Genomic DNA, 22,137 nt, shown 5'->3' with positions numbered 1-22,137 from the left:
TCGTCGTTCGTCGTCCGCCGTCCGCGACGACCTCGGATAGAAAGTGTCCCGTCAAAATGGACGATGCGCTCGAGGCGCTATGCGAATTACCGGTATAGGGGGCTTTCATGCGGCCATGTGTGCGATCAAGTGATGATGTACTCGCGTCAAAGCGGTCGACGATAGCTGTATGGTGGGGTTGGAACGGTATCAATGCGACATCGTCGGCAATGCCTCGTCTAGCAATGATGATGCTGCTGAACGATTGCGAGCGGTGAGGAGGTTGCGAGAGTAGGCAAAGATGCAGTTCGGCACGGCAACAGTGGTTGTGGTTGTGGTTGTGGTTCTGAAGCCAAGCATGCATGTGTGCCTGCCTGTTTCCTGCTGTCGCTTTCGCTGGCGGTCAGCTTCGTCGGAGACTCTGAGGTGCAGGCTGCCGCACGGACACAACACTCGTCGCCTGGGCCAACCAAGACATCGCCTCTTCGCATCCTGGTCCCTGTGTTTTGCGCATAGCTTAGTCATCATTCAGATCTTCATGACTTCTGCGCTCGAGGACGACAACAAGGTACAAGTCTTGTGGGCAAGGCCAAGAAGCTATCGATGTCTTGCGTACCGACATTCCTGAGCCACGCCACGCCACGCCACGCCAGCGGAGACGTCCCGCCCCGCCCCGCCCCGCCCCGCTCTGAGGTTCATTCTTCGGCACCTATATTTGCGACCACGCGACAACCACTACGGTGCTGGCTATTTACCGCTACCTTACTTTCCACCTCCAACGCTTCGTGGAACAAAAATCAAGTCGCATCTATCGTGCCTCGACCGATAGCCATTGGCCTCGAAGGGCTCCATCTTCTCGGGCGTCGTCTCCGGTGCAAGTCGAACGTCAAAGGCTCGAATCGTATGATAAAGAATCATGCGCATCTGATACAGGGCCATGTTCCCACCAGGGCACCTTCGAGATCCAACACCGAACGGCACGAGAAGACGCTTTCTCTCCGCACTCTTTCCATCCTCTATGAGCCAACGCTGTGCATTGTATGTGTCGTAGTCCGGGAATAGATCGCGTCGCTGCCTGCTCATGGAGAGTGATTGTGTGGTTATCACGGTACCTTCAGGCAGATAGTGGCCACACACCTCCACACCACCTGCAGGAACCAGTCGGCTGCCTGTCAGCGCCACGGGAGGTCGAAAGCGGAGGCCTTCTTTGATACACGCGTCGAGCAATTTCAGAGAGTCCAGCTCTTCGTCCGTGTCGGCTCTCGCCAATTCTTGATATAGCTCCTGCTGTAGCCTTGCATTCTTGGCTAACTCGTAGTAGATGAATGCCAATGCCGAAGACGTCGTTTCGGTAGCTGCGAGAACTTGTCCAGCCATCTCAGCGCCTAATTCGTTTTTGGTCCAAGATTGGGCTGGGTATTTCGCATCAGGATCGACACAGAGTTCGTAAACATTCGGTGCAGCATTAGGCGCCTCAACATCCCGGTTGACTTCGGCTTGCCGACAAATATCCACTCCAAGGTCAAACAACATGTCGCTGGATCTCACTCGGTACCAAACTCGCTCCAAGAGTGAAAAATGCTTCAACCACTCAAATGTCCACTCTGGCAAACACAGTCTCCATACTACAAGGAAATTATACTCTCCCACAATCCTCGGAAACTCTTCTGTCTCCAATTGCACTCCAGGACCTCCGATCAAGACCTGCGAGCTTTTCAACGTACAGATCCTCAAATGTCTCACGATATCCTCGCTCCTCTCTCCCTGGCTTCTGTCGATATCCGTGACCATCTTTAGAACGTTCTCCCTCCAGACATCATGCCGAGCTTTTAAGTTCTTCGTCGTACTTGCAATCATGACAGGATGCCGCCTTTGTCTCGCAACGCCATACTGCGGATAGGTCACAGTCCAATCATGTCCTCCTACTCTCAAAGCACGAATCGATTCCGGCGACGTATCGAGATCTCTCCGGTTGAAAGCCTTTTCCACAGCTTCGGAGTCGTTAATCAAGACCAAGTCCGGACTCAAGCGAAGAATGGAGGTATCGTATTTGGCAAGAAGAGAGTCGGCCGTGAGGGAGAGTTGACCATGCCAGCGTTGGTAGCGTAGCCAGAGCGAGGAGCATTTTGCAAGGACAGGGCCAGGAATATTGCGAAGAGGGTCAAATAGGAGGGAGTAAGTGACTTGCCACAGTAAGGACATCAAAGTGAGGATGAGAAGGTTGAGGAGGATCTTGCAGCTGAGAGCTGAAAGACAGCTCCAGCTGAGACGTGAAAAGGGTATGAGTGGAGGCATCTCTTAGGGCGGAGAAGGAAAGGCAGAGATGGGCAGATCCGAGCTTTTGGAAGAGACAGGACTTTATAAGACGTACTGGCAGAACGTACTCCTGTTCAACTCGGGGCCCCCGTACGTGTACCTATGCTGCCCTTCCTCCCCGGAACGTATAGATTCAAACGCTTCGGGGTTTGGTAAGACCCTCACCAGAATACAACAACCCCAGGCTTCGATATCTTGACAACTGCCAAGACAACTCGGCCAGACCACTCGATCGCATCTACTCGATCGACCTAATCGCTAGGACTACCAGGACCAACGTCTAATACAGACCGATTATCCCGTCTATAGGATCGCTATAATTTAATATTATAGACTATCTCTAAGATATTACTAACGGTAAGAACCTACGATAAACTCGAGCACTCCGTATATATCTTACTAGTATAGTAGAGTATTGCGACCTATAGTCGTAGTTTATATAAGGCCTTAGCGTATAGAAGCCTAATTTCGAGCTATATACCTTCGGGTAGAATTTAACCTCCTACTACTATATTATATAGTATCCCTATATAACCTATAATATTACTTAGATATACCGTCGCTTCTTCGTCGATAGTATTCTTAGTACCTTCTTTAACTTAATAAGTCCTAGTAGTATACTAAGCAAAACCGACCCTCTATAATAAATACTAGTATCTAGTAGTATATAGCCGCCCTCGTAAGCTATATTACTATAGCGTAATACGATAAAGAAGAGTTAGACCGCCGCGAGTATACGTATACCGATAATAGCTATAATAGGGCCGCTAAGCTATTATTTAATAAAAGGAAGCTTCTTATTTTAATATTAGCTTTAGTAGATAGTCGTTTCTTTAAGATACTAGTGCCGCCCTTAGAAGCCTTACTTATAGCGGTCTTATTACTATAGATTTTAGCGTAGAGGGCAACGTATAGTATAGGGTAATCTCTTAGAGGCTTTGCGTTCTTATAGACCTTCTTAGTAAGGTAGTCCTTCTATATAATTTATAAAGGAGTTAGTTAATAGTAGTAATAGTACTACTAGCATTACAGCTAATACTAAAGCTAGACTCGTATTTAAGAGCTATAGAGGTAGCGTAAAGAGCCTTATAGAATAGTATCTTCGTATAGTACTATTTCTAACTTGAAGAGATAGACTACTTTACTTAACGAGATACGTTAGATAATATATCCTCGCGAGCCTATAGCTTTAATTAACTGTTATAGTAGTTATTAAGGTCTATTTAAAGAGTTAAGTTCTCGAGGAGGATTTGTTCTATCTTAGCTATCTAAATAAGTCGACTAGGACCTTCTTTATTAGAAGAGGTATCCTTATTACTAGAACCGGCCTTAGATCTCTATATTATCCTATAGATAATAGGGTAGTAATATTCCTAATCTCTCTAATATTTTCCTAAGTATTAATAAGCTAGCTATCTATTAAGGCGACCTATATAGCGGATAGTATACTAGTAGGTACTAACTAGGTATCGTCGGAGGTAGCTTAAGGAGTAGATTTAGTTATAGTAATTGCGCGATTTATTATTTAACGAGGAGGTATTAGATCGAAATAATTTTTACGGCAAATTAAAGCGCCGTATCTTAATAATTTTATAGCGTATATCGTAGTATATATATACCTCGTTATTGCTATTATTAGCAATAGTAGAAAGTAAAGAATCTATCGTATTCTTAGGGAAGTGTAAAATCTACCTACTAAGCCCTATATAGGCACTACTACTAGTAGATATAGGCGCCTATATAACTAGTATCTAGCTCTCGTTGCATTCTATAAAGGACAACTACTACTAAAACTTCAAAAAGCGAACAGGTACGTTATATAAAGGTACATACTATATAGCCTATTAGAAGCGATAGCGCTAAAGGTCTATCCCCTTAACGAATTCCTTAGTTAAGTCCGACGAACTAAAGTAGAGCAAGAATTGCTATTAAACGCTACATACGGCTTAAATCTGATCGATTCGTGCAATCAGATCACCGCTCTAGTCGACATCCTAGTTTTGCCGACGAACGCCGAGCAGGTACGAGTTCTGACAGGGGATAGATAGCTGATGCTGCCCTGGTTTGGTGCCAATTCAATCTATACTAGGTGCCACGACCTGCAGTGGAGGTGCAGCTGAAAGAGAACAGGCCCTAAAGTGTGCTCATCATGGATTATAGCAAGCCTGCGGACTATCGGAATTCCGCGCGGAGTGGGGCTTAGATTATTCGTATCAGCGATAGGCCCCGAGATCAACGATCATTCGCGAAGCGGGCGACCTCTGGTACCTCCCAAAGCGTAGCAAAAGTTAGGTAGCTGAGGTCAACCCGCTCGTAGGGTTATGCTACAACGTCTGAACACGTCGGAGTATCTGTTTCGGAGGACTAAATCGCTCAAGCTTGACCAGGCAAAAGGCGATTTCAATTGGCAGAGATCCCTACTGGCCAGAATTTGGGTGGAGCAGTAACCTTCCAAGGTGTTTGAAGTCGATTTCTTAGCGCTCTATGATTGGTCAAAATCAAAATATGTGCTTGTAGGCGGCTCCGCGTGCCTACAAAGTGCGAGCGAAGCTTCCGCCTTATACCGCCTTAATGCGCAGCCGCAGTCCCGATTCGGGTGTAGCGAGGTACTCTTGTTCGGTCGGCTTATACCGGGCTTTGTCGCCAGCGCTGTCGTTGTCGTGTCGTCGTAGCAGTATCTCTGGAAGGAGGTGAGAGGTTTGCATGAGGCCTAAGCCTAAGCTCTGTCTTCGGAGGTCGAGTTCTGCCGTCCCAGCAGTTCTGTAGAATTCAGCCATTCAGATCTTCAGCTTTCAAACTCCGGGGAGTCACGTGGTGGTTGAACGGGGGATTTGGTCGAGCGTAGCAATTAGTAGTAACTCGAGGAGCTTGCGACGAGGTGTGTAGAAGGTGTCTGTTGGCCTGTAGCGAGCTCGAGAACAACTCAGACTCTGTGATCGGTCATTAGTTCGAACCGCAACTATGTGACCTCTGCCTAAGGTGAATACTTGGATTACGTGCGCATCACGGAGTTATAGCACATGTTTTGAAGATCTCCTGAGCAAGTCGGAGGACTTCGAGTGCTTTCCGCACATGGTAGAAGTCGGTCGGGACCAACGCGCCATTCGGGATGTGCTTGAGAATCCGATGGAAGAAGTAGCAATGTCAAGCAAGAAGAATGCATGAGTCGGACGAAATTCTATACTGTTCGGTGGCAGCGTCAGCATCTACTAATTTTGAGGCTCCGTCGGCTCAGGCCGAGACCAAGCTCTTCTTAGGCCTTGGCGGTCGTGCCTGCGCTGGAAGCTTCTGGCAAGAACGAAGCTCAGCGCGGAAGGAAGGTGCTTGTGCGTCTGAGCAACAGAAATATCAGCTGCAGAACTTGATCTTCTTCCACCACACTTCGAACTTTGAGATACCCCGACCACTGCACATCAGCAACACAGGTCTTGCATCCGCGCGTACTTTGACCACTTCACTTCTAGACAGTCCCATCTGTAAGTCAGCCCTCCGCCTCCGCCATTGAGCGTTTGTCGACGCCGCCGTTGGTTGCCAGAGCAATCTCTTCAGCGACAGTGCAGCCTGCTCAACGCTCCACGCTCGACCAAACGCACACTTGTCGCCCACCAAGAGCACTTCACTGACCATCATTGCAGAATCAAACACTCCCACCACAAGCGCACACCACACACATCGCCCAGCATGTCGTCCGAGACATTCGAGTTCCAGGCGGAGATCTCGCAGCTTCTGTCCTTGATCATCAACACCGTCTACAGCAACAAGGAGATCTTCTTGCGAGAAATCATCTCCAACTCCTCCGATGCACTAGACAAGATCCGCTATGAAGCTCTATCAGATCCCAGCAAGCTCGACTCCGGCAAGGACCTGCGCATCGACCTCATCCCCAACAAGGAGGCCAAGACCCTCACCATCCGCGACACTGGTATCGGTATGACCAAGGCCGACCTTGTCAACAACCTCGGAACCATCGCCCGCTCTGGCACCAAGCAGTTCATGGAGGCCCTCTCCGCTGGCGCTGATGTTTCCATGATTGGTCAATTCGGTGTCGGTTTCTACTCCGCATACCTTGTCGCAGACCGCGTGACCGTCGTCTCAAAGCACAACGATGACGAGCAGTACATCTGGGAGTCTTCCGCTGGTGGCACTTTCTCCATCTCCCAAGACACCGACGGCGAGCCACTCGGCCGTGGCACCAAGATCATTCTCCACCTCAAGGATGAGCAGACTGACTACCTGAACGAGAGCAAGATCAAGGAAGTTGTGAAGAAGCACTCCGAATTCATCTCCTACCCAATCTACCTCCACGTGCTCAAGGAGACCGAGAAGGAGGTGCCTGATGAGGAGGCCGAGGAGACCAAGGAAGAGGACGCCGACAACAAGCCAAAGGTCGAGGAAGTTGACGACGAGGAAGAGGAGAAGAAGGAGAAGAAGACCAAGAAGATCAAGGAGTCCAAGATTGAGGAGGAAGAGCTCAACAAGACCAAGCCCATCTGGACTCGTAACCCACAAGACATTTCGCAAGAAGAATACGGCGCCTTCTACAAGTCGCTCAGCAATGACTGGGAAGATCACCTCGCAGTCAAGCACTTCTCCGTTGAGGGTCAGCTCGAATTCCGCGCCATCCTCTTCGTTCCAAAGCGCGCACCATTCGACCTCTTCGAGACGAAGAAGACTAAGAACAATATCAAGCTCTACGTACGCCGTGTCTTCATCACTGATGATGCCACCGATCTCGTCCCAGAGTGGCTCTCCTTCGTCAAGGGTGTCGTCGACTCTGAGGATCTCCCACTCAACCTGTCCCGTGAGACTCTCCAACAAAACAAGATCATGAAGGTCATCAAGAAGAACATTGTCAAGAAGACTCTCGAGCTCTTCCAGGAGATTGCCGAAGACAAGGAGCAGTTCGACAAGTTCTACAGTGCTTTCAGCAAGAACATCAAGCTCGGTATCCACGAGGACACCCAGAACCGCCAGGCTCTTGCCAAGCTCCTCCGCTACAACTCCACCAAGTCCACCGAGGAGACTACCTCCCTCGCCGACTACGTCACCCGCATGCCAGAGCACCAGAAGCAGATGTACTACATCACCGGCGAGTCCATCAAGGCTGTTGAGAAATCGCCATTCCTTGACGCCCTCAAGGCCAAGAACTTTGAGGTCCTCTTCCTCGTTGATCCAATTGACGAGTACGCCTTCACCCAGCTCAAGGAGTATGACGGCAAGAAGCTTGTCGACATCACTAAGGACTTCGAGCTTGAGGAGACTGAGGAAGAGAAGAAGCAGCGCGAGACGGAGGAGAAGGAGTATGAGGCTCTCGCCAAGTCGCTCAAGAACGTTCTTGGTGACAAGGTCGAGAAGGTTGTCGTCTCTCACAAGCTTGTCGGCTCGCCTTGTGCTATCCGTACCGGCCAGTTCGGTTGGTCTGCCAACATGGAGCGTATCATGAAGGCTCAGGCTCTCCGTGACACGTCCATGTCCAGCTACATGAGCAGCAAGAAGACCTTCGAGATCTCGCCCAAGAGCCCGATCATCAAGGAGCTCAAGAAGAAGGTTGAGACTGACGGCGAGAACGACAGCACCGTCAAGAGTATTACCACCCTTCTCTACGAGACCTCGCTGCTGGTCTCTGGCTTCACTATTGATGAGCCAGCTAACTACGCCGAGCGCATTCACAAGCTCGTCTCCCTCGGCCTCAACGTCGACGAGGACGTCGAGACTGCCGAGGAGGCTGCCGCACCAGCTGCTGCACCAGCAGACGGTGCCACTGAGAGCGCGATGGAGGAGGTCGACTAATTGCTTCGCTTTAGCAGAGTTGCCTTGTAATGTGTTTACGGATGACGCGATTTTGGCATAACGGCTAGACAAGAAAGCTACAGGCGTTTCTGAGTCTGGACTAAGATGCGAAAGAGAAAGCATCAGCATGGGGATTCATGGGTTTCACGAAAGACTTCTGTGTAACTGTAGTATTTGACAATTCTGAAACCAAAGAAAGAATTCGTTAAACACTGATGCTGTTTTCATCTCTTTCTCTGCGGTCCTCTCGCCATCGCATGCCCTTGACTTGACCTTCCACGTGATCACCTATCAAGGTGGTACTAGAGTTCTCCGCTTCCACCAAAGCCCAAAACCTCGGATCGAGCAATGCTCACGATTAGTAGACGAGGACTAGGCATTGCATATAATAATTTGAGCCCACCGTCACTTGTCATTAGCATTCCATCTTTATTTCAGTAGACCTTTGATAATTCTCCTCTCTTTCCCTCTCACAATGTCCTCGAAAGCGAAACCCGTAGCTCTCGTCATCGGCGCCTCAAGAGGAATAGGAAGACAAGTGGCAATCGATCTCGCGAGGAATGGATACCGAGGTAAAAAAAAATTATCAGATGCAACCTCCTCACAAATATCTATTAAACTAAAACAATTGTGTGTGTGTGTGCTTCAGTCATCGTCTCGGCGAAAACTACCTCCAATCCCCAAAACTGTCACCCTTTCCCCCCAGATCCTAACTCTTTCTCTTCAACTATCAACACCGTTGCGAGAGAGATTACGGAGATATATGGTGGCGAGGCGGAAGCTGTTTCTTGTGATGTGAGGTTTTATGAACAGATTCAAGAAGCTGTACGGAAGGGAGTGGACAGGTTTGGGGGCAGGGTGGATGTCGTGGTGTATAATTCTGGGGCGATTTGGTGGAGTTCGGTGGAAGGGACGGATTTTAAGAGGTTTCGGTTAATGCAGCAGATTAATCTGGAGGGCTTGTATGCGGTTGTGCAAGCTGCTTTGCCGTATCTTTATAAGAGTACGGATGGGGGGAGGGAGAGGGGGAGGATTATAGTTGTTAGTCCGCCGATTTATTCGAGGTTTGTGAAGGGGAAAGCTGCTTATGCTATAGTGAGATTTTTTGAGCTATATGCTGGGTGGGATGGTTGTGCTAATGAGTTCTTTTTTTCAGGGCAAGTTTGGAATGAGTGCACTTACTCTAGGACTTGCGGTGGATTGGGAGAGGGAAGGGAGGACGGGTTTGGCTATTACAAGTCTTTGGCCTGCTGTGGTAAGTGTGGGCGTGATGAAGTGCTTTCAAACGTTTGTTTATGCTGACAAGATGAAGGCAATCGACTCGGCAGCGACTCAGAACTCACGCTCATGGCCTCCTCAAGAAGGTCGAAAACAATTGAGGAAGCCGGAGATCTTTTCAGATGCCATTCTCGCCATTATCAATGCGCCAGCTCAGGATGTCAATGGCAAGACATTGCTCGATGAGGATTTCTTGAGAGAGCATGAAGGGGTCACTGATTTCAGCAAGTACGCTCTGGTACCCGGAAGCACACCCAGGAGGATTATGCCGATGAAGATGCCGGATCTTTCTGTCGCTGAGCAGGATGATGAAGGAGTTCGAGTGGACAGCGCGGCGCAGAGAAGGAATAAATTGTGAATGCATTCTATACCTTCCGTCGAGCGGAGCTTCTTAGGCTTAGAGATTGCTATCAGCAGCTTTCTACGAGCTTTGCAAGATGGGTTCGAGTCTTCTTCCACCTCCTCGCTCCGGGCTGAAAGACTCATATTGCTGCTTACTGCTTGGTCAAGGTGGGTAGAATTTGGGGATCATGTGCATTGGGTGCAATAGGAAATTGAAGACTGCGACACGCATCCAGTAGAACACACGTCACTTCTTAGAAGGCATATGAAGGTTTGCGGCGCTGCCCCAAGCGCCAGCACAAAGCACTGACGAGAAATTGCTTCTGCTGCTCTTTGGCTCGTAAGTGGTCAATGCCAGAGATTGAATGGCCATAGAACTACCGTATTTGACAGAACAGTTCAGAATCTCCACTGTCAGCGCAAGCCATCGGGTAGTTCTGGGAAGACGCAGCACAAGCGAGCTGGTATGATGGTGTTGAGGTATACACTAAATAGTAGTATAGTAGGCTATTGGACAAGGATGCTTCAGCGAAGATGGACGAAATAAACGTCTTCCTTCCAGGCGCATGTCATGCTACATTGCATGCATAAGACGGGAGAGGCGCTTTTAGCTTATTGGCCGCCTTCATATCAATTGAACGAGAACAGAATCAATAAATCTTTGTGCTTCCATCCACTCCACTCACAGCTTCACCGCGTCCGCGGCACCTTGCATGCTGCGGCCATACCATCGGGAGTGTTATTAGTTATCACATCCAAGACGGAAGCATAAGCACAACCACGGACACTAGAGGCTCAATGCATATTCTAGCATACGCTGCCAATAATTTCTCCTCAGCCGCTCCGCTCCGCTTTCCTCTCCTCCTTTGACAACCTCCCCGGCTCTGCATCTGGGAGGCATTATTTGATCTATCGAAATGATTGAGTGGCTCCGCCATGGTTCATGGCAAGGCCTAGACCGTGTCAATGCCCTGCCCTGCTCACTCTCTACCTTACTCCCCGAGTCCGCTGGCGGGCGCCACGAAAGCGATGCCCTCCTCGTGGTATGCTGGTACGCTCGCCCGTGGCGCTCGGACTAGCACCTTGGTGTGGTGCAATCAGTTCCATAGTCCAATCGTTCGCAGGCACCCGTGCCCTGCCGCACTCACCTGCAGAAAGGTGTCGAACCTCTTATTAACAACCCTACATCTGCTGTCTATCTTCATTTCTCCATATCGTCGACTCTGCTTCGAACATTCTACCTTGCTGACGGCCACACGAGGCACGACGACAGCGACGTTCAAAGAAAGAAACCGTCAACATCCCGGCCCGTATTCCGACACAGCAAGCAAGGGATGCCATCCAGTGCCTGGGTCTGAGGTCTAGATCCACGTCGAACATTGTGTTGAACTATCTGTTCAAGACAACAACTGTACCATCTTCCTACAGACAAATCCTGTAGCCTGCGGGACCATACTGGATATGCGAGCGCGACACAGCACATCCGACAAGGTGCGATGACAACGGACACATGCGCGTTCTCGTCCTGCAGCTCAACACGCACCCCACTTGCTGCTGTGCGGCAATGGCGCTGCCGTCGGCATCAGGAACCGCGCTGGAATGAACCCAACACGAATGTGTGTAACCATCTTCGGTCACGACCCGAAGGGCATCGCCGAAATCAATCAAAACATTTGGCTCGTGATCGATGGATCATTCCACCACTCGGCTTTGTGCAAAGCTTCACACTTTCGCTCATATTCTGCCTACTCATCTTCTGTCGAGGAACCAATGCTGGCCAGGTCTATGCCGCGACTGAGGTGTTTCCACGCGAGCTTCTGTTTGATGGAAGCCCACCACCTCCGCTTCCTCGAATGCTGTTAGACAAAAGGCAAGATCAAGACAGCTCGTCTGCCTTGCCTTCAACCACCATTCGACCCAGCGACGTCTCCAGCTCAGCTACGGCAACAGAAAGCAGTGTACAGACTGCCACAGACACTGCCACAGCTCTTCCTCAGCCATTTGATACCAATCTGGGCAATAACTTCACGACCACCACATGCCCGACATTCTTCACCAACTTTCTCAACAACCAGACATTTAAAGATTGCTTGCCGTTTTCATTGCTCCTTCAGGTGAGACATCTGCAGCACATGACTCATGCAACACCATCGCTGACTATACCTCAACCTTCAGACCTCGAATGGCTTCTTTACTGCGTCGAGCTCCTTGGTCCGACTCACGCAAATACTCGATGCAACATGCCAAGTCGACTTTCAAACGTGCTCAGCCGTCATGGCCGGGCTAGCAATAGACATTCAAACCAATGACCATTGCGGTCCGGATCTTCAAATGCTGAACCCGATGGTCACTCAAGCCTTCAACGGCTTCAAAGCTTACAACGCCTTATACCACGCCGGCTGCCTCACCGACTCCAGCGGAAACTACTGCTACGCCAATGCAGCAACCAACATCTCGGCTCCAGCGAGCAGTTACATATACTACCTCCCTCTCGGCGTGCAGTTACCCGGAGGATCACGACCCGCATGCACACCATGTCTCCAGAACACGATGAGGATCTTTGCCGAAACAGCAGGCAATTCCTCCCAGCCTCTGAGCACGGATTACGTCCCAGCTGCCGAACAAGTCCAGATGAACTGCGGACCTACTTTTGTCGAGTCTGCGGTGGCGACGTCTTCGACCGCCTCTCATCAACCCGCAGTATCAACACTCCGACTATCATCTCTGACGACGTTTGTCATTCTTGTCTTGACTTTCTTTGTGTAGAAGAAAAAGCAGAAGAAGATCAAGTGCTGATCTATCTCGGAACTCGGAGGGCAATTCTTACACACAACACTTTTCTTGGGATTGTTGTGTTTTCACATAGGGGGGAAAGAAGGAAACAAACACCATAGGACGACGGTCTCGGAATAAATTTGGATTTATATAGAGAAGAATAGTATAATTTGCTTTTTAACTCTTTTATTATATAGATAGAAAGAAAATTTAATTACTACTACCTACACTCCCTAGAACTAACATTTACATATCGGTATACTATTCTACTATAAGAAGAAAACATTATTTCTTCCTTATATAATTAAAACAACCCTTTTATTAGTATACTATTTCCCTAATATAAATATCCCTATCGCTACGATACTATATAGTAGTAGTATAGTATAGCTAGGTATCGACTATCGAAAAAGGAGTCTCTCTTAATCGGCTAAAGAAACAAAAACACAATCGAATAGTAGTAGCTAGATAGTATAGTAAATAGCAATCCTACTACCGTTTATATATTCTAGATTACTAGTAAGAAGGGTTTATAGGTATATATTATTATTATTAAATCGACTAAAACCGAAATACTACTAGCTAAGAGTACTAGTACTAAAATACTTTATTACTAGTACTAGCTTTCTTCTAAAATACTAGAAATTTAGTTTATTATATTTAAACTAATCGAGATCTATTACTAGTAGCTTTCGAAAGTCTCTACTCGAATTAAACTATATATTATTAGTAGTACTAAATATACTAGATTTTAGTACGAAGAAACAAGCTATAAGTCTAAAAGTCTATATATTTTAGTTAGTTACTATATACGTCGCGGGATAACTAGTCCTTTGCCTCCTATTTATCTTATCGGGAAAAGGGAATGGTAGCGAACAATTAGAGACGAAGGGAAGACAGTTAAGAAGGAAGGGAGGACGAATAGAAAGCACTATATACTAGGGCAGAGGAGGTACTAAAGGCGGAAGATAGAAGAACCCCTAAGAGGGCATATAGGATAATAATCTTAGAACTCCTTAGAGGACTAAAAGCAATCTACAACTAGGCAAGCTACGTAATTACAAAGGTAGCTAATACAGTCGTAGCAAAGATTACGAAGAAACAATAGGAGACAAGCCTAAACTACCGTACCTAGGTAGCAGTAGCTAGTTAGGAAGCGCTAAAACCCCCGAGGACAGTAGTTAGAGTCTATATTACGGACCTATAGGAGTAAAAGGAAATCTAAGGACTTATAGGGAAAGAGATTGTAGAAAGAATTATAGTTAAAGAGGTAATTAGGGCTAGGAACGAAGGTAAAGGGGTAATTAAGCTGTTTATAGTATAAGAGCAGGACAAAAAGAAGTTAGAAACATAAAAAGAATAGACAACTAAGATAGGGAAAACAGTAAAGGTCTCCTAATAGCAATTCATAATTATAGCCTATAGTATAACAAGAAGCTTTAAGGAAGAATAGGATATTAAGAGCCTATAGAGACAAAACTAAGCTATATGCCTAGGCCTAAAGATTACAAAAGTAGTATAGATCAAAAGGAAAATCGAAGAGACTAAGAAGCAGTCTTCCCTAATTATCTAGATAGGGAGTGTAGAGCAAGCTAATATAGTGCTAGACTAGGGGTTGTTCTAGGACTTTAAAAGATTAGAAACAGAGATATATAGAAGCAACTATAGGATAATACAGTACTTCAAATATTAGCACTATAGACACTTAGCAGCTAAGTATACAAAAACAACTAATACCTGCTCCTATTATATAGGGGATTACTAGGTCAAAGAATGTAAAGCATATAAGGGAGAAGCAAGATATATATACTGCACTAAAAGACACCCCTTATAAGGAAATGGGTATGTAGCAACGTATAGAACACCCTCTACTAATCGCCGTAGTAGAAAGTAGAACTAAACCGTGCCTTTCTTAGAACAGGGCAGAGCGACTACTATTAACTAGGCCTAGCACGGATAGCATATCTGCCGTACCGGCTACCGAGTATATCCGTACGAGTAATCGAGCATTACGCGTATACGCTAAGCAAGCTTATCGCTAGCGCGGCTGCATCGTACTATACGTAATAACATTACATAATTGTTATATAGGCTTGCTAAGGTAGGATAGGAGACTTTACTTGCTTAGGTTCTTATAATTATCTCCTTCCTCCGGTATAGCTATCCTAGCTATAGGGCAATATAGTAAATTATACTATTTCTTATACTCTGCGCTATACTTGCGCGTCTTATACGTACCTATCGCTAGGCTATAGTTGCTAGGCACGTTATAATCTGCCTCGTAGTTGCTTGTTTGTTTATAGATTTAAAGCGCGGCTACTTCTAGTACTAACTAGAAGTTGCCTAAATTTCTAAGAACGCGGTAGCTACGCGAGAACGTAAGCTATCCGAAAGCGAGGCAAGTATTTAAAGCATTCGAAGCCCGCTTAAAAACTTCTTCTTTTTCTAAGCGCTCCGAATACCCCCCGCCTGCCCCCCGCCTACTCGTATCTTACGCCCCCCTAGCATTATTCAAAGATTTTTCTTTTTTAAACATCTATCTAAAAAAATATTACTAGTATATCTACTCCTTCGCGTGCCTCGGGTAAGCGCGCCGTAGGCGCTCCGCCCTCGATACCTACTACGCCTGCCTAGCGCCCCCTAAAAGTCCTAGAGGGCTATATCCGTTGCTTTAAGTATATAACGGCTAACAGTACGTATTCTCGCTACTTGCTACGCGCTTACGCTTCGTAACTAACTCGCTTTAGTAGACCTAACTAAGGTTTATATAGGTAGCAATATAGACTCTGCTACTAAGCGTAACTACGATCGCTGCTGCGGCAGCTATTATACCTATACTCCGCTTACGGCCCGCTTACTAGTGTCGCTGCTAGCGCGTATTCGCGCCGCACGCTCTATACGCGACCTATACGACCTAGACGGCTACGACTCTATCGAGGAGTCTAACGAGGCCTTAGAGGCACTCTAGGCCGAGCTAGACTCTATAGTCGTACGTATATTCCTTATACGCTCCGCTTACGCTTCGTATACTAACCTCGACGTTAGTTATCCTATCTACGCTATACGTCTTTTATACTAACAAGAATAAGGTAACCCCCGGCAGTAAAGCCCTAGCCCGCAAGGGGGCCGCTAGCGGGTCCCTTACGGACGTTAACTTGCTTAGTACGCTCGAGTATATCGATACTAACCTAGCTAGTTTAGTAGAGATCGGTCGTTAGGTATAGTTTTTTCCCGCAGCCTCGTTTTACTTGCGCTTCGTATACTAACCGTACTAGAACCTCGCTTAGCGCGTCGGCGCTAAGGCCGTCGCCGCTATCGATGCCGCTATAGGCATCGAAGAGGAGGAGGAGGCTAAGGATTCTAAAGATAAGTAGGGTAGGCGGTCCGCTGTCGCCGCGCCTACGCAGCGCCTTCTTTATATATACTAGGCTAATAGGCCTTTTTTAGTAGCGAAACGAGCACGTGTCTACTATTTTTTCTTAAGTTTCATTTTCTTTTGTTTTAATTACTGCCTACGCTTACGCTTCGCTTAAGCTTCGAACTCGTCTAACGCTATAGAATCTTTAATATAAACAGCTAGCTCCTAAGTGTTGTATTCTTTAGGCTATCCTCGCTACTTAATAAGGTAGTACGCCTTCCGCTTCTTTATCTTCTTTGCTACGATTGTTTCTACCTACTACTTATTGCCTTTAGCGACGGGCATGCTTACCTTATGCTCCTCGCTATCGCGCCTATACTAAGGCTCGAGGAGGGAAATATAGAAAACATTGTAGATCTTCGTGCTTAACGGTAGTGCTAGGCGGTACGCCTGCGCTCTAACTGCGTTAATAATACGGAAAGGCCCTATATACTTCGGGCTAAGTTTCTTCTTTAGGATATCTAAGCTAATATTCTTTGTCGACAGTAAGACTAGGTTACCTATACTATATGTCTTAGCAGTGTAGTATGTATTGTATTGCTTTGCCTAGTATTCTGCTGCTTTCTACTAGCGTTCCGCAAGCGTTTTATATACTTGTCGTAGTCGCTCCGTAGCGTCGATAGCTACTAGTGCCCTTCCCTTAGTTAGCTCGTCCCGAGCTAGTAGCTTATTTGCGCTCGGCATTAAATTAGGGTTAAAGCCGTAGAGCATCTTAAAGGGACTTATACGTAACGCAGGATAAACGCTATTGTTATAGGCAAACTCCGCCTAAGGCAATATCTTAGCCTAATTATCCTAGTTCTTAGAGCAATAGTATCGTAGGTATTGCTCGAGGGTCTAGTTCGCGCGTTCGGTTTGCCTATTAGTCTAAGGATAGAAGGCTATACTAAGCCTACGCTTTATATACGCTTCGAAGCAGAAGTCGCTCTAAAACTAGCTAGTAAAAAGCGATCTACGATCGCTAATAATGCCTAATAGCACTCTAAAACGCCTAATTACCTCCCTTTAAAGGATATCCGCGAGTTCTACTGCTATACACTTCTTCGTCGTTAGGATAAAGAGGCTTATCTTCGTATAGCGGTCGACTATTACGAGGATCGTAGTATATACGTAGGTACCGAGCTTGCTCGGCGGGAGATCGGTAATAAAGTCTATCGTCAATTCTTACTAAGGTCGGGTCGGTATAGGTAGAGCAGCGAGCTCGCTATATAGGCGATAGCGCTTCGCCTTCGACCGTTAACAAATTCTATAGGTGCGGATATAGGCCGTAATGTCCTCGGCTATCTTCGGCTAGAAGTACTTTCGGCGTATTAGGTCTATAGTTTTAGCTATACTAAAGTGTCTAGCTAAAGGGTCGTCGTAGTGTATACGTATTAGCTACGTACGCAATACGTAGTCCTTAGGGATATATAGCGCATCGCCGTAGTAAATAAGGTTACTACGACGAGAATAGCTAGGCGGGAGGTTAGAACTACTTAACGAGGCTAAGCTACCCGCCGGTAAGCTTATCTCGTATAAGCCTCCTCCTCTCGCTTGCTCTAACTATTATAGAGTGCGTACGAAACTAAGGATTATATTAGGCGTCTCGTAGTAGGGCCCGTTATTCCTAACGATAATAATCAAGTGTTTAAAAAAATTGTAGGAGTTTTTACAGCAAAAGCTATAAAAATACCGTAAAATAGCATCCTAATATATATAATAGAGATACGTTTTATAATAATGCGTCAAAATCAGTAGTTCCCATTATAGATGCCATACTTAATATCGATAATAGTAGAAATAAAGATCCTAGTAAAGTATATAAAAATAAATAAAAACTAGCCCTTACTCTGTTGCTAGATCCAAATAATCCTATTAATATAAATAAAGGAGGTAAAATACTTTCAAAAAAAATATAAAATAATAAAATATCCAATACTAAAAATACTGCCAATAACAATGTTTCCAATAGTAATATAATTACAACATAAGATTTTACATTCTCCGATATTGAGCTTCAGTTACTTAATAAAGATATAGGCATAATAATTGTAGTTAAAAGTACAAAGTATATGCTTATACCGTCTACTCCTAAATAAAAATCAAAGCTGCTTATTTTATGATATTCTTGCACAAATTGAAATTGATTGCTACTAAAATTAAATAACATAAAAACAATTAGAGATACGAAAAAATTTACTATTGAGGTAGACAAACCTATTATTTTAATTTGATTTAAAGCTGATAATGAGTATACTTTTGTTTTATTAGTGCACGAAACACTACTAATCATAAATATACCTACTAAAGGTATTAATAATAAGAGAATAAGTAACATGATTATTTGTAAAAAAAAAGACTTATGTTCCTTAGCTAATAAAAACAATTTTTTTTTTTATTTTGTACAATAAGTGTAGTATTATATCAGTATAATTTATACTATTAAATAGTTAGACTCAATAAATCTAATAATATAAATGTTGAAATTGCAAAACTAAAAAATACAATTAGCTGATGCAACATTGCTATAAAATAATTAACTATATGATGACTTGTATTAAACTTTTTTGCTAAATAAGTAACTAAATTATTATTATTTACTTCACCTAATGTATTTACAGTGGGCTTAAATCTATAAACTTCTAATGGCAATATTACTATAATAATAAAACATAATTTAACGAATATAACTTTTAACCAAATATTCATGTTTATAAAATCTATTAAAAAAAAGAGTCCGCTAGATGATAGTGATAGTGAGGTAAACACAAAATCATAAATTAGTCCATATGTAAACGAACTATCTACATTAGTTTCAAACGTTATCTGAAAGTATGAGAAAAAAAAATATGAAATTAATCCTATAGTAAATGTAAGTAAATGTACAAGAAAAGTCGCTGGCAGTAATGACCAAATAATATAATTAGCAAAACTTAAAAAAACGAAAGATATTGACTCAATAATTGATCTTATATAAGATAGTAGTCAACTTTTTATATTATAACCTAAGATTAATCTATTAAAGTATAATCAAGCCATACTTGCTATGCTAGCAATTTTTAGAGAAAGAACTATAGAAATTAGCTTATATTTTAAGGTCAATAAAGAGATAATTGCGTTATAAAATGAATTGCTAAATAAAACGCCGGTATTTATTACAAAAAGAAAAATAATACCTAAAAGTGTCCTTTCTCGTAAAAATTTAAAATTAAGTTTTCCATTTCTAACCATATTAACAGATTGATGCTTAAACTTAATATTTTTATATAGAATATCATATACCGCCATAAGATTAACATAAAAAACTCAACCTAAACCAGATATTAATATATTTGCTGATTTAAAACTTAGACCCATTGCTGGTTTTGCCTGAATAATTAATAATAATATATAAATAAAAACTCTATTAAAATGTGCAGTAAGAGAGGACAAACTACCACAAAAATGCATTATTAGCATATAAATTAATAGTATATAATATGCTAAATGAGATTTAATATAACTGTATATTAAATAGGTGTACTTTACTCAAAAACTAGTCATATTTAAATTAAAAATAGAAGAATTCTTACTGAAAGAATAACTTTCCACAGTATTTATATGACTATTATGGCTCAATACATATTGTATTTTAAAATTAAGAGAACGTAAAAAACTGTTGTAATTAAACTCATGAGCTAAAGAAAATTTATCCATACCTTTTAAAACACTGTTATCGTATATTAAAAGATTAAATGAGTCTAGGCTAAAATTAACTAATAAGTTAAGGCTATTAGTTAAAAAGGGTAAGATATCTATATAGTTACTATAATAATAATAATCACTTATCAATACTTGATTAATAGAAAAAATTACAGACGTATCGCTAACCATTACTTGCATTAAATAATATATATAAACCCAGCTTAATTTCACAATAGTAGTACTAAACGTAAGTCTATTGTTCATTAAAACTCGGCAATAAAAAATAATATTTTTATTACTTAAAAATAATATTTTATTACTAAAAAATAATATTTCTACCATTACTAAAAAAAAATTATAACTTTTAAATTAAACTACCTACTTATATAGGTTTCGCGGAAAACCAGCTATCCTAGTCAGTTTTGTCTTTCACTAACTTACCACAATTCATCAGATATCTTTACAACGATAACCTGTTCGAGCTTTTATAACCCTGATCATGGTAAGATCACTAGGCTTCGGGTCTAATACTAGATACTTATTCATTATTTAATAATTGCTTTATCTGGGATAAGATTTTTCTTAAAAATCTCGCATCTAATATTAACTTGCTGACCCATTATGCAAAAGGTACGCTCTCGTTAATTTTTTAATTTAAATTTGAGCTGCTTATAAAACTACTATTTCAGATATTTCCCTTACGGTACTAATGTTCTGTTGCTTATCATATATCATTATTTAGTCTGAGAGAAAGGTTTCCCTATATTCAAACATATTGTTTACGTTTTACTTTAAAGACTTTTATATTTCATTTTAAGTGAATAACAATCTCATTTGATTTTTTTTCCTGAAGTTAATAAGATATTTCAATTCACTTCGTTAAATAGTTGGATTTATCCTAGATTCACAATTGCTAAAGTAAATTAACAATGTTTTTATAAACCCGTACGGGTTTATATATAATATTTTCTTTATGATATATAGCAATTCATCCATAATAGTTTCTTTATATACTTATATCGTTTTTTTTTAATAAAATCGATAAAATTTTACATTACATATTAATAATTAGTTTGTTTAATTTATTATTTATTTACTTAGCAATAAACTATTAATATAATGCTATTATTTTTTATATATTTATATATGTTAATATTTTTAAATACTTTTAATACATGTATATATAATTAATATTATTCAATACTTTTTATACATGTATATATAATTAATATTATTCAATACTTTTTATACATGTATATATATTAGTTAATATCTTTTGATACCTATCTGAGATTTGACTCAGACTTTAATATTAGGAGTATTATGCTCTACCATTAAGCAAATAGGTATTTACATGATAAAAAAAATTTTTTGCAGTATATATGTCTGTATAAAAATATACTTTTTATATATTATTAATAATAACCATTAGTATAGTAATAAGCCATTCAAATATATACCGTTTATTAATATTAAAAATAATAGGTAAATACATTAACTTATGTTTAATATTATAATAGTCTTAATAAATATATCTAGAAGAAAAATATAAACTTCATTATAACTTATTATTACTTTTTTTTATAATATATTTTATAAACGTTTCTAAATGGTTTACCGTTTTTGATATATATTATTATTTGAGAATGTGAACTTTTAAAAAACTGAGCGGCTTTTCTAACACTAATAAATTCAAATATTTCTTCTGTTAGAATATTCTTTACAGTAACACTTTTTGCTTTAGTATTAGCAATAGACATTTTTAATTTAGTTGTATTTGATACCTTATAACCTAACTTAAATACACGTTGTAACTCTTTTGTTTCTTCACTGTGTTTAAATCCACCACGAGAACCTGCAATACTTAATATGTTATATATAGGTTTTATAGGTTTTATAGAATCTAGATAGAATTGTTCTCTTTCTGTAAGAACATTTGAATCGCAATACTCCATAATCTCTAATGTAAAATCATCCATCCCATATTTAAGTATAGCACGGTATATTCTACTCTTATTTCTTATTATTTCACTTTTCAAACTAGGTATAGAAAAATATTTAACAAATCTCTGGGACAGATTTATAGAAGAACCTACATACTTGCTTCCTGTGCTATTGTGCGTCCACATATATATACCTATTTTATTATTGTTATTCTTATAAATTTCTTTCTTCTGCGCAGCAGTATTTTTGTAAAAAATTAATGCTTTCATCAGAGAATATCCGATTCGAACGGATGTTAGTATATTTTACTAAAGTAAGTTTCAAGCTTACCGCTATAAACCACTCAGCCAATTCTCTTATAAGTATATATATAAATACATGTAAATATATATATATAATAATTATTGATTCCTCGATGACTTGAACATCGAACACACTCTTATCAAAAGTACACTTTACCTATTAAGTTAAGGAATCTATATTACTTTAAGTTTAAAATAATAAAAAAGATAACAAGAGCACTCAGATTTGAACTGAGAATTTGAAGTTTGAAGCTTCCTATTTTGCCAATTAAACTATACTCTTTATCGATTACAAACATGTTTATAATACTACTTATTATTTGTTTGTAT

At 42.1% G+C, this 22,137-nt stretch overlaps 7 protein-coding genes, 1 non-coding gene and 2 pseudogenes across 10 annotated transcripts; 3 read left to right on the top strand and 7 right to left on the bottom strand.

Annotated features, from left to right (window-relative positions):
• Nucleotides 1–741: 741 nt before the first annotated feature.
• MYCFIDRAFT_126684 (uncharacterized protein) lies at nt 742–2,181 on the bottom strand (the record flags this gene model as incomplete). Its single annotated transcript, XM_007922853.1, has 1 exon — nt 742–2,181. One exon carries the CDS (start codon nt 2,179–2,181, stop codon nt 742–744), a length of 1,440 nt encoding a protein of 479 aa, XP_007921044.1.
• Nucleotides 2,182–4,365: 2,184 nt separating this feature from the next.
• Nucleotides 4,366–5,113, bottom strand: MYCFIDRAFT_209589 (uncharacterized protein). Its single transcript, XM_007922852.1, is given in 3 exon segments — nt 4,366–4,777; nt 4,831–5,023; nt 5,039–5,113. 2 exon segments carry the CDS (start codon nt 5,070–5,072, stop codon nt 4,854–4,856), a joined length of 204 nt encoding a protein of 67 aa, XP_007921043.1. The 5' UTR covers nt 5,073–5,113; the 3' UTR covers nt 4,366–4,777; nt 4,831–4,853.
• Nucleotides 5,114–5,682: 569 nt separating this feature from the next.
• MYCFIDRAFT_54840 (uncharacterized protein) lies at nt 5,683–8,300 on the top strand. Its single transcript, XM_007921916.1, has 2 exons — nt 5,683–5,771; nt 5,931–8,300. The coding sequence occupies exon 2, from the start codon at nt 5,977–5,979 to the stop codon at nt 8,083–8,085; it is 2,109 nt and encodes a 702-aa protein (XP_007920107.1). The 5' UTR covers nt 5,683–5,771; nt 5,931–5,976; the 3' UTR covers nt 8,086–8,300.
• Nucleotides 8,301–8,560: 260 nt separating this feature from the next.
• On the top strand, nt 8,561–9,721 carry MYCFIDRAFT_27259 (uncharacterized protein; the record flags this gene model as incomplete). Its single annotated transcript, XM_007921615.1, has 4 exons — nt 8,561–8,657; nt 8,735–9,180; nt 9,242–9,340; nt 9,398–9,721. The coding sequence occupies 4 exons, from the start codon at nt 8,561–8,563 to the stop codon at nt 9,719–9,721; spliced, it is 966 nt and encodes a 321-aa protein (XP_007919806.1).
• A 666-nt stretch (nt 9,722–10,387) lies between these two features.
• Nucleotides 10,388–10,643, bottom strand: MYCFIDRAFT_169470 (uncharacterized protein; the record flags this gene model as incomplete). Its single annotated transcript, XM_007922851.1, has 2 exons — nt 10,388–10,421; nt 10,459–10,643. 2 exons carry the CDS (start codon nt 10,641–10,643, stop codon nt 10,388–10,390), a joined length of 219 nt encoding a protein of 72 aa, XP_007921042.1.
• A 319-nt stretch (nt 10,644–10,962) lies between these two features.
• On the top strand, nt 10,963–12,702 carry MYCFIDRAFT_85794 (uncharacterized protein). The gene is made up of 2 exons (XM_007922428.1): nt 10,963–11,819; nt 11,881–12,702. The coding sequence occupies exons 1-2, from the start codon at nt 11,202–11,204 to the stop codon at nt 12,469–12,471; spliced, it is 1,209 nt and encodes a 402-aa protein (XP_007920619.1). The 5' UTR covers nt 10,963–11,201; the 3' UTR covers nt 12,472–12,702.
• An 8,430-nt stretch (nt 12,703–21,132) lies between these two features.
• On the bottom strand, nt 21,133–21,774 carry MYCFIDRAFT_128635 (uncharacterized protein; the record flags this gene model as incomplete). Its single annotated transcript, XM_007922850.1, has 1 exon — nt 21,133–21,774. One exon carries the CDS (start codon nt 21,772–21,774, stop codon nt 21,133–21,135), a length of 642 nt encoding a protein of 213 aa, XP_007921041.1.
• On the bottom strand, nt 21,775–21,862 carry MYCFIDRAFT_t6 (annotated as a pseudogene). Its single transcript has one exon. The product of its transcript is annotated as a tRNA-OTHER (tRNA).
• Nucleotides 21,863–21,910: 48 nt separating this feature from the next.
• Nucleotides 21,911–21,982, bottom strand: MYCFIDRAFT_t5 (annotated as a pseudogene). Its single transcript has one exon. The product of its transcript is annotated as a tRNA-OTHER (tRNA).
• A 36-nt stretch (nt 21,983–22,018) lies between these two features.
• Nucleotides 22,019–22,090, bottom strand: MYCFIDRAFT_t4. Its single transcript has one exon. It is a non-coding gene; the product is annotated as a tRNA-Sec (tRNA).
• Between the last annotated feature and the right edge of the window lie 47 nt (nt 22,091–22,137).

This window comes from Pseudocercospora fijiensis (genome assembly GCF_000340215.1).
Source record: "Pseudocercospora fijiensis CIRAD86 unplaced genomic scaffold MYCFIscaffold_1, whole genome shotgun sequence".
NCBI lineage: Eukaryota > Fungi > Ascomycota > Dothideomycetes > Mycosphaerellales > Mycosphaerellaceae > Pseudocercospora > Pseudocercospora fijiensis.
The sequence above is the reverse complement of the archived record's forward strand: the minus strand, read 5'-3'. Positions and strand labels throughout refer to the sequence as shown.

Bases quoted from the DNA above. Each gene is read 5' to 3' on its own strand.
- MYCFIDRAFT_209589 (XM_007922852.1), bottom strand. From the start codon at position 5,072: ATGGCTGAATTCTACAGAACTGCTGGGACGGCAG.
- MYCFIDRAFT_85794 (XM_007922428.1), top strand. From the start codon at position 11,202: ATGACAACGGACACATGCGCGTTCTCGTCCTGCAGCTCAACACGCACC. The intron at 11,820-11,880 runs GTGAGACATCTG...CTCAACCTTCAG, and splicing joins CGTTTTCATTGCTCCTTCAG to ACCTCGAATGGCTTCTTTAC.
- MYCFIDRAFT_54840 (XM_007921916.1), top strand. From the start codon at position 5,977: ATGTCGTCCGAGACATTCGAGTTCCAGGCGGAGATCTCGCAGCTTCTG.